Source organism: Hipposideros armiger, unplaced genomic scaffold (genome assembly GCF_001890085.2).
Source record: "Hipposideros armiger isolate ML-2016 unplaced genomic scaffold, ASM189008v1 scaffold_118, whole genome shotgun sequence".
In the NCBI taxonomy this organism is placed as follows: Eukaryota; Metazoa; Chordata; class Mammalia; order Chiroptera; family Hipposideridae; genus Hipposideros; species Hipposideros armiger.
In genome coordinates this window covers 1,890,134-1,900,797 of record NW_017731468.1, presented here as the reverse complement: position 1 = coordinate 1,900,797, position 10,664 = coordinate 1,890,134, and the positions used below count along the sequence as shown (strand labels likewise).

Genomic DNA, 10,664 nt, shown 5'->3' with positions numbered 1-10,664 from the left:
CGGCCGGAGCGGCGGCGCCTGATGGACCTGGCTCCGGGCGGGCCGGGCCTGCAGCGTCCCCGGCTCCCGCGGGCCCGGCCCCTGCCCGACGGCGCCCCGGGCTGGCCCCCGGCTCCCGGCCCGGGTTCCTCCGGCCCGGGCCCGCGCCTGGGCTGCGCCGCGCTCCGCAACGTGTCCGGCGCACAGTACGTGGGATCCGGCTACACCAAGGCCGTGTACCGGGTCCGCTTGCCCGGCGGCGCCGCGGTGGCGCTCAAAGCGGTGGACTTCAGCGGCCACGATCTGGGCAGCTGCGTGCGAGAGTTCGGGGCACGGAGGGGCTGCTATCGGCTGGCGGCCCACAAGCTGCTCAAGGAGATGGTGCTGCTGGAGCGGCTGCGGCACCCCAACGTGCTGCAGGTACAAGGGTGGGGGTGCGGGGATGAGAGTCCCGGCTGGACGTGTTCACGCCGGGTCACTCTGGCTGGAAAGAGAACCCTTGGTCTTATAGATAAGAAAACGGAGCCCCAGTGACGGCGTCCAGGTTCAGCTAGGGGCAGAACCCGGACCATGGACGTTTCCCACTACACCACCCTACCTCTCACTCCTGGGTGGGCTTCCCTTTACCGAGGAACTCCTGGGTTCCTCAGTTTCCACACCATATCCCTTGAAGACAGAAGCCAGGACAGAGGGAGATCCATGAGGACTCAGGATCCTGCTTCTGGCTGAAGCTAGGGCATTGAGCACCAAGGAAATTACCCCTAGCCAGTCATCCCTGAATCAGAATCCCACCTGCAGCGATAGGGTCTCCTTTCTTGATGGAACCTGGCCCTCACTTCTCTCAACTTCCAAAAAGTGACTTGTCTGACTTTGAAAATCGGGTGGGACAGCCGTGGGGTTGGGAAGGGCTAGAAAGAGACCCTGTGTCCAGCTTAATTCCCAGAGACTATCTCCACCCTGTACCACACCCAGAAACCACTGGAGGGACTGGAGGGAATTGGGTAGTAGGCCAGAAAATGCACAGCCCTTCCCAGAAGTGACCCTGGGTTTCTCGAGACCTTAAAATGGGCCTTTGAACCATTGAGGGGAGCTCAGTGGCTCAGGGGACAGGCTGAGGGCCTGAGGGTCTGAATGTCACATTATCTGAGCAAATGCGGCCAAGAGGCTGGAAGATTGAGAAGGCCAGATGCCCAGGTTCCTACTAAATGGGACTCTGTCTCTCCTGTTCACTGGGGTGGGGGAGGGGGCAAGGGAAAAGATGAGTCCTCTCCAGGCTAGACTAAGCAAGTGGGCCTCATAGTCCCAGCACTGCCTAACACACCCACTTTCTCCTCTCCTCCAGCTCTCTGTCCTTGAGCCGGCCCTAAGATTAGACACACCATTCCCTTTGCACATGTCTGAGCAGACCAAGAGGGGAATCCCTGACTGCCCTTGGCCTGGTGAACATAGGGTGTGTGCAGGTTCCCCAGTGGAGGAACCTTGCCCACACGGTCCATCTCCCAGCCCAGTTCTGTACCCAGCTGTACTGATCAGAAACCCAGGAGTCCCTCCCCGCTTTCCTTAGAAATGTGGACCCCAGGCCTGGGTGGGCATTGCAGAATAGGAGAGCTAAGCCAGAGAGCTGTGTATAGTCCTGCTGGTTCCTGGTCTCCCCTGGCTGCCCCAGCCCTGAGCAGACACTTGTGACCCGGTTCTGGGCCCTAAACTGGCTGCAGTAGGTCAGGCAGAGCCAACAGTTGTGGGTGGTTCTGCCTGTTTGCATGGCTGACACTGGAGCTTCAGGGAGTAAGCGGCTGGTTACGTGGCCATTCTAACTGGGAGGATCTTGTTCTCTTCCCTTCCCCGGGGCTCTTGGAAACCCCCACTTTTTGGAAACCTGGAGTGTCAGCCAGATTCTGAGGTGGTGGAGAAGGTCTTGAGTGACTTAGCAGGACATTAAGTATTAATTGACTCAATGCCCCCCTCTCTTTAGACAGGTTTAAGGTTCAGTGTGCTTTGCTATCTCTTAAGGAGCTTCTCTCTCCCTCACTTACCCATCCATACTTCCTAACAAGCAGCTAGCTAACTGCCCCCACACATACTGCAGGATGGTCCTCCGCTTTAACGTCAGGCCCCCAGCACAATTCTTAAGGTGCCAAAGAAAACAATTACAGCTGAATAGTTTTCACCCATTCCGTCACTAGACTGAGACTGGTCCCTAGGGCACAAGTGTGACAAGGTGGATAAGGTCCCAGGTCCTTTCTGTTGGGGGAAAGATGAAAAACTACCATTACAAAGAGGCAGAGGTTCCTTAGTGTCATTTCAGGAACTGCTTTGGGGATGGGTCGCCCCCATTTTTATCTCCTGTTTCCATGGCTTCTTCAGCAATGCCACCTCTGCTGCCGGGAAAGCCTGCCGTGGGGTCTTCTTGCTCAGGAGGCTTCAGTGAGGGTGTGCAGGGAACTAGAAATAATGTTGTTTTAATACCTCTTAATCATTTAAAATTTCAAAACCGCTTGACTGTTTGCTGAACTGGGGAGGAGCCAGAGAACATTTCTTAGAGTTCCCACACCCCCAGGCTGCCCGAGTTCCTCTCCCCTACCCTGGCAGCCCCAAAGTTGGTGCTGTGGGTTCTAATAGAAAATGCCCAGGATAGCATGTTCCACTGGGCATCTTCCAGCACTTGCTCTGGACTGCCTGGGTGAGATCTCTCTATCCATCTTCTGTGACCCCTCCCCACTCCACCCCTGATACACACACACTCCCTCCCTCACGTGATAGATGCCTCTATAGCCCGGGGTCAAAGGGCACAAGGGTCTTACCTTCCCCCCTACCTCTGTTGTCCCGGAGCCTCAGGCCTCAGATGGGGCCCCAGGCCTGCTTGGGCCCAGATTCTGGCCCTGCTAGAGTATATTTCTTCTCCCAAATGAACAAAAGATGAGACTGAAATGCTCAGCCTCAAGCTTCCTGGGGGGGGGGGTTAATGGTGTCTTTTTATTTTTTCCTGAGGGGTGTTGATTAATACCTCGTTAACAGCGCATTTAACGACCTCCGGGTGTTTAATAACCTTCAGAAGTTTCCCACAAAGGCTCAGACTCTGGGCAAGAAAATGAGAACCAGGCCCCAGGGCTGCTCCCCTTACCTTCCCCCCGCCTCACCAGGGTCTGGGGCCTCCCTGGGCTGATTTGGGAAATGGGGTGGGGGTGGAAAGAGAGGGAAGAAGAGGGTACCTGGGACTGCCCCCAGATCCCCCAAGTCACAGTCCTAGTGGTCTGACAGCGGACCCTGAGTGGTGCCTCCCCTTGTGCCTGCAGGACTGGAACAGCTCGCTCCAGGGATTGGGAGCAGAAAGGGCACTCCTGGGATGGAAGGGGGCACATAAGGGCCTGGAGTGGAGCTGGGAAGGGTGTGAATGACGGCATGAACGGTGACAATTCACAGGGACACCTAGCCGGTGGGCTCGGCTCCCCCTGCCACCCCACATCATGCTGCTCGCCCGTCTCGCTTCTCCGGCCTGGACAGCTTGGCCTTTGTGTTCCTACCCCCAGGGTGCTGGTGGTTCTGAGCATAGTCTGACCCCAGCTCATGAGCAGGACAGTGGAAGAGGCTGGGAGAATCAGGGCTCTCTGCGGATGCTGGCTTAGGTGTTAGTGACAAAGTCACGCTGGGCTTCCCAGAAGGCCTAGACCCGCTTAGTTGTACCAAGCCGCTCCCCAGACAATATGGAATGGGCAGGCCCTTGTGACCATGCCCTCAAAGAACTGACCTTCCCCACCCCCATTGATACATGTTGCCCCTGTCTACCAACGTATGCAGAGAACACCCAAGGATGTGCCCCCTAGATTCTTTGTTCTTATCAGGGCTTGTAGCCAGTCCCCAGGGAGTTTGCTTCTCCTCCCGTGAGACCTGAGCAGAGTAAAAATGAAGCTGCCAGAAAGTGGAAATGATGAGGAATAGACAAGGATTGGAGCCGGGGAGGAGGTATAATAGCCATTTGCTGGCTAGTCGATTAGTAAATGGTATTCTTGGAAAGAACCAGGCTGTAGAATTAGAGAGACATACATTTGAATCCTAGCTCTTGTATTATTAACTGTGTGACCTTGTGCAAGTAACTTAACCTCTCTGAATTGGTTTCCTAACATGTAAATTGGAGATAGTAATAGTACCTACTATGCCCATTTGAGGGTATTATAGGAATTGAGTTATGCATGTAAAACATTTAGCACAATGACTGGTTTGTAGTTAACACATGGTGGCCAGACCGGCCCATTTACCTGAGTGGCAAGGAGCAAGGGGCTTATATATTCAGTAGGAACTCTGGCTACAGGGACAGACGGCAGGCTTCCCAGGCAACGCTGCTATTCTCTTCTGGGCTGAGCTAAAGCAAAGGCCTAGGGATGGCCGGGAAGGGGTGCTGGGGGCAGAGGGAGGGGGTATATGATAGCCTAGCCCGTCTCTGTCCCCACCCCCACCCTGTAACCTAATGACTCACCCTGGGCCTCTCCCAGCTCTATGGCTACTGCTACCAGGACAGCGAGGACATCCCAGACACCCTGACCACCATCACAGAGCTGGGCGCCCCTGTGGAGATGATCCAGCTGCTACAGACATCCTGGGAGGATCGATTCCGAGTGAGCAGGGAGGGGGCCGGGCCCTGGGCTCCTTGCTGGGATGGTTCTCCCTTAGAAGGCCAGCCCTCAGAACAGCTTTGACTCCTCCTCAGGGGAGGGAGAGAGAGGGAGACGAGCAAAGCTGACTCGGCCATCAGCCAAGGGGTTAAAAAAAGAAGCAAGACATAGATAACCCTGACATTTTTTGTGCTCCTCTCCACACACACACACACACACCTCCCCCAACAGACACGCTCAGCCTGACTGCAGGAGGGCCAGTGTCAGGACTAGAGAAGACCTCAGGCCATCTTAACCCTCCCTCTCTTTCCATACGCTGGACCACCCTACCACGCAGCTTCAGAGAGGAGGTCCGGTATCCCCAGACGTACCTGCTGCCCACTTCCCACTTACTGCATGTTACTTTCAGGGTCAGGCCAGACCGGCTTGCTCTGTAAGGCCCCTTAGTGAGCACCGGGGCCTTGAAGAGAAAGGCCAACCCCCCCTGAGCTAAGTCTGGAGCCCCAAAGGAAGGAGCCCTGGAGCCCCCAGGTCCCCTCCCAGGAGAGGGAGCCGTGAGCAGCCTTGTGTCTGCCCCTCAGATCTGCCTGAGCCTGGGCCGCCTCCTCCACCACCTGGCCCACTCCCCGCTGGGTTCCGTCACTCTGCTGGACTTCCGCCCCCGACAGTTTGTGCTGGTGGATGGGGAGCTGAAGGTAACGGACCTGGACGATGCACGGGTGGAGGAGACGCCGTGTACAAGCAGTGCCAAGTGCATACTTGAGTTTCCAGCCAGGAACTTCACCCTGTCCTGCTCAGCGCAGGGCTGGTGCGAGGGCATGAATGAGAAACGCAACCTCTACAATGCCTACAGGTGACCCCCACCCCCACTCAGGAAGGCCAGTGTGAGAGAGGGGGCCGGGGAGGGCAAGGCTGAGAGATCGCTACATGGGACCTGGAGGCCAGCCAGAGCCCAAGGCTCAGCGCTGACCAATGGAGGAGCAAGGGCCGGGAAAGGCCTCCACCCAGGCAAGAAGGGAACATGTAGGCTCTTGCTGAAGAGGCTAAAAATAGCCAGCTCCAAGGAGAATCTGGGCTGGGGGTGGCAGCTGGAAGCTTCTTAAAATAGTGTTGGACTCAGAGCCCCGGGCCAGTGACACTGGCACTGCCCTGTCCTCCCCTGGCCCTTCACCTCTGGAAGCTCCTCGCTGGGCCTCCATGCGTCTGCTCTGACACTTGTCAGTCAGCCATAGGGTAACGTGGAGCTGAGCTGGGAAAACAGACCTCAGATTTCAGTTGGGTATGAAGTTAGTCATGGCCTTAGCATGTGCCCACACCCCCGTGCTGATTCCGAGTGGCCTCCATCATACACTCTGGGGATATGCCTAGTTGGCAGACCTGAGGAATCAAGCTCCCTGGCCAGATTTGGGTTGTACCCCAAGTTGGCGTAGAGGAAGGATGTGCCCCCCAAGGCTGGACCACTGAGCCCCTGGCTTCTCTCTGTCCCAGGTTTTTCTTCACATACCTCCTGCCCCACAGTGCCCCACCCTCACTACGGCCTCTGCTGGACAGCATTGTCAATGCCACAGGTGAGCTCTCCAGGGCCCAGCTGCTTCCCGTCACCCCGTCCCACCCCCAGCAGATGTGGGGACAAGAATGACCCAGGACAGTGCGTGGTCCAGACACCATCATTTACCAAAGTAGCATTCTGTGGCACACCCCCTTCCCGGTCCACAGGTCATCTGGGCCCAGGCTCCCAAGGGAGAGAGGGAAAGGCAGCCGGCTGCCTACCTAGGAGGAGTAGGAGCCCATGTCCCCTCTCATAGCCACACTAAATCCTGCAGGAGAGCTCACCTGGGGGGTGGACGAGACCCTGGCCCAGCTGGAGAAGGTGCTGCACCTGTACCGTAGCGGGCAGTATCTGCAGAACTCCACGGCAGGCAGCAGAGCAGGTGAGTGGCCTTGACAGGGACCCAGGGGCTGGGAGATGGGGAGCAGATGGGCAGGTAAGTGATCCTCCTAATTGGGCTAAGTGGTCAGCCCCCCTCTAAGGCTCACTTGGAATGATGCGCAGAGACCGCTGACTGTGTAGCCTTCACTTGGAGGTCTCACCTCAGGCTGAACTAGAACTATAAATTGGCCTTAAACTGGGGGGTAGGGACAGACACCCCTCCTTATATGGGTGGCTCCAAACCCCACTATGTGTGGTTTGGACTGTGTGACTTTGAGCAAGTTACTTACACCTTGAGCCTCACTCTCTTCATCTGTGAATTGGGTTCAATATTACCTGCCTCACAAAATTCTTATGGGGATTACATACCAGGTAAAGCGTGTGAAAACAATTAACCCAGTTCCTATTCCACAGCTGGAATACAGCATATGTTTGCTTCTCTTCCCCTACTCTTGTGGGGCTAGGAGGAGGCCTGGAAGTGGAGGGGGGCTCCACGCTGAAACCAGTCAAGAAGCCCTAGAGCAGAGAGAGAATTCTAGCCTCTGCTTACGGGCTGTGGTCCCTCCGCTGAGGCCCTGGGGTTTAGCTGGTTGGCAGGGGGGCGAGGGGTGGGCAGCCTCTGTATTCAAGGAGCTCCGGCCAGTCTTAGGGGTAGGGGAGCCCTCGTTAGCCCTGTAAATAAAGTTTAACGAGGTGAACAATGGCTGGCTCTGTCCCTTAGGACGCTGTTTATGGGGCTGTAAATCACAGCCAGCCCTGGACTTTGGTCTAGTCCCTGGTAGAAGAAGGAGGCAGGAGGGCGGGGTGACCAGAGGCCCAGGGTTTCTGCATTATCAGTGCAGAGCGGGGCTCCCCAGTCAGCCGGAGAGACTCGAGTGAACAGGCAGTCTGCAGCTGAGCTGCTTCCTGACTGAGGAGGTTTCAGAGGTTCAGGGAGATCTCAGATTCTTCCTCCAGCCTCCTCCCTCAACACTCAAGGTGTGGATTCCCAAATGGTAATTTCTGTGTTTTACATTCATTTGCATGCCTCTTAACTTCAAATATCCCTGACTGCCCCCCAACTGAGAGGCCTCCCTAACCTCTCCCCAAGACTAGGAGGAAGTAGGACCACGGGGTACTCTAAACTCATGCTACTCGATTTGTGGATGGCAGACCAGCAGCATCAGAAGCTGGTTAGAAATGCCAATTCCCAGGCCCCACCCCAGACTTTCTGAATCCGAATCTGCATTTTAACAAGATTCTCTGGAAACTCACATGCACACTGAAGTGTGAGAAGCCCGCTTTAAATGTCTAAAATGTCCTGACCTCAGCAACCAGCCTGGACAGCCTGTGGCTCTGGGTGCCCACTCGTGTGCCCACCATTGTGTGCTGCCCGAGCCAGATGCATGCCCTTAGATTTGGGAAATGTGTGTCTCCCCCAAACTAAACCTGAGCATTGCCTTTACTGAGGGGTCAGCCCAGTTTCACAGTGGTAGCTGCCTTCAACTCCCTGCTAGGGGGACTGGGCTGGGTTTTAGCTTTCTCCTAGGAAATGAGTCTTACTGGGCTTCTCAGAAAGTGGCCCAGCCCTCACCCCTGGGCACACAGCATCCTCATCGGAGCTCTTATCCCCAACCCACAGAGTACCAGCACCTCCCCCACAGCACCATCCCCCAGGAAGACTACCGCTGCTGGCCGTCCTACCACCACGGAAGCTGCCTCCTTTCCGTGTTCAACCTGGCTGAGGCCGTGGATGTCTGTGAGAGCCATGCCCAGTGCCGGGCCTTTGTGGTCACCAACCAGACCACCTGGACAGGTGAGCCAGTGGGAAAGGACATCCTGAGGGAGGTGACTGGAAGAGATGAACAGGTAGTGGCCCCCATCAGAAGCCAGAGATGGTGAGAAGACAAGAAGGCTGAGATGATGAAAGACAAATACATGTGTCCTCAAAGCAGTCACATTAGGAGTAGCCCTGCCTCCAGGTAGCAAAAGATCCAGACTTATTACTTCTCACCTCTGCCCCCAGGTCGGCAGCTGGTCTCTTTCAAGACGGGATGGAGCCACATGGTCCCTGATCCCAATAAGAACACATATGTGAGGGCTCAGCTGACCAGCTGACCGTCCTGCCAGCTGGGCTTGCCTGTGGAGGGAGTGACTTGCACTAGCAGCACTGCATGTCACCTGGGAAACCCTGCAGACCAAGGCTGACATCCCAGACAGACCGAGGTGACCAGGACAACGTGCAATAAAGCCAAATGTTAAAATGTGAGTTTACCAGTCTACATATGGGACTGCTGGCTCCAGGGCCGGGAATCGTGGGGGCTGACTGCCTCTCCAACCCTCTGGACTGCCAGGAAGGCTCAGGCTGGTCTCCACTTGGGGACTGTGCCCCTCACTGGGACAATTCCATGGGCAGCCCTATCACTGTGTCATAGTGTGAGAATGTAGCCAAAGCCCCGGCTGCTGCTGCTGCTCTTGCTACAGGTGCCATGGCCTAGTGGGGGCTGCGTGGGGACAATCGGTCATGGGGTGTTCTCTCATCTGAGCTCTGGACAGGAGACTTGACAGGATGCTCCAGGAAGTCAGTGATTCTGTACCTGGGGAGGCTACCTCTGGCCGCAGATCGGATGTGCTCACAGGCCAGCCCAGGGGGTGGGGCAGAGGAGCACACATAGTATGAGCCAAGATGTGAGGTTGAGGAGCAGGTTGCGGTTTGAGCCAGGACCTGGGGTGGGGGTGGGGCCGGGGCCTTTCTGCCTCATTTGCTTTCAGTGAAAGCCACAAAACAGCCAAAACCAGCCTCTCCCCCCTCCTGGAGTTTGTATATCCAGAAGCTTTTGTACTTCTTGTTCATTAAAATGTTTATTTTTGTAAAAAAAAAAATCAATCAATTAATAAAATGATGTTTCACAGCAAGGCCTCCTCCCAACCCACAGTTTCTTGGGCTGACTTACTCGTCCTCAGTTACGTCTTTGGTGTATGTTTTGCGGGGGGTTGGGGGGGGTTGTCATGGGGGATGACCTTTGAGGGAGTGAACTCTCCATGACATACACTGAAGTCAGCAAAATGTGTTCAGGCCCTGCTCCCATGGTGCCCTCCTCGCTCCATGGCCATCCACACCCAAGTCCCAACAAAAGACATGAGGGACTCCTTCCCTTAAGATTTGGATTTTAACACATATGAGCTTCTTATATACAGAGCCTTTACCCAAAGGAGTGATGTCCTAATGGTGGGATATCAGCCACCTTGGGGGACACGGAGCAACCTCCAGTCAGGTCAGCTTTGTCTCCGTACAGGGCTGGGCCTGACCACTCTTGCCACTGGATCCTTTCCCTTTTCAGAGCCTTTCTTTGAGCAAGAAATATATGGAAAGTGGAGAGAAAGGAAGGCCTAGGGGAAGACCAACCCCCGCGTTCCTGGATTTTAACAGGGAGGGTGTAGCAGGGGAAGGCCCAAGTCTATGGAAGCCCAGAGCAAAAAAGAAGACCTATGGGTTCAAGACCACACTGCGGCCAGAGAGAAACCCAGCATGGACGCAAGTCTTCTAACTTGAAATCCCACATCTCTCCTGTATACCATTCTGCTGCTAGAATATTCTCAAAGTGCACAAACCTTTGAGGGCTTTAAAAAGAACAACCAAACTTTAACTCTGAACCCAAGTTCTCCTCAACAGATATGGTTGGTGTAATTTCTCACATACGAGCTATCCGTGTAGTTCTAAGTGATGGCAGAACTGATTTTAGCTCGCGCATCCTCATGGACTCCACTCGGACCCTCAAAGTTGCACCGCACCACCACCATGCCCGACCCACAGAGCCCACGTCTTGCCTCTGGGTACCAGAGCTTGGTAGGTGTGGTGGGGGGAGGGTCAGAGCTTCCACAGAACCCCACACCATGACTCAGCAAAGCCAGATCCTGCCCATGCTCACCGCCCTCAGCCCCCACCCCTCCAAGGGGGACCTCAGCTTTCACCAGCCTCCAGACCTCTCTTTCCTCAGCTGAATTCATGCGCTACAACACGTGTAGCCTGCCCCGTGCCTCCTGGTATTCTCCAATTACCAAGCAGTCTGTGGGGCAGGAGGAAACACATCACCAAGCTGGGCCACATTGGGGTCACAGGGCTGGGGTAGGAAAGGCCTAGGGGGTCTGTGCAGTCCAGAGGGAAACAA

General features: G+C 55.6%; 1 protein-coding gene across 1 annotated transcript; it reads left to right on the top strand.

The window, feature by feature from the left end:
- Positions 1 to 6: 6 nt before the first annotated feature.
- Positions 7 to 9,422, top strand: PKDCC (protein kinase domain containing, cytoplasmic). Its single transcript, XM_019647960.1, has 7 exons — positions 7 to 399; positions 4,467 to 4,589; positions 5,168 to 5,439; positions 6,075 to 6,154; positions 6,410 to 6,517; positions 8,138 to 8,311; positions 8,522 to 9,422. Exons 1-7 carry the CDS (start codon positions 22 to 24, stop codon positions 8,611 to 8,613), a joined length of 1,227 nt encoding a protein of 408 aa, XP_019503505.1. The 5' UTR covers positions 7 to 21; the 3' UTR covers positions 8,614 to 9,422.
- The last annotated feature ends 1,242 nt before the right edge of the window (positions 9,423 to 10,664 follow it).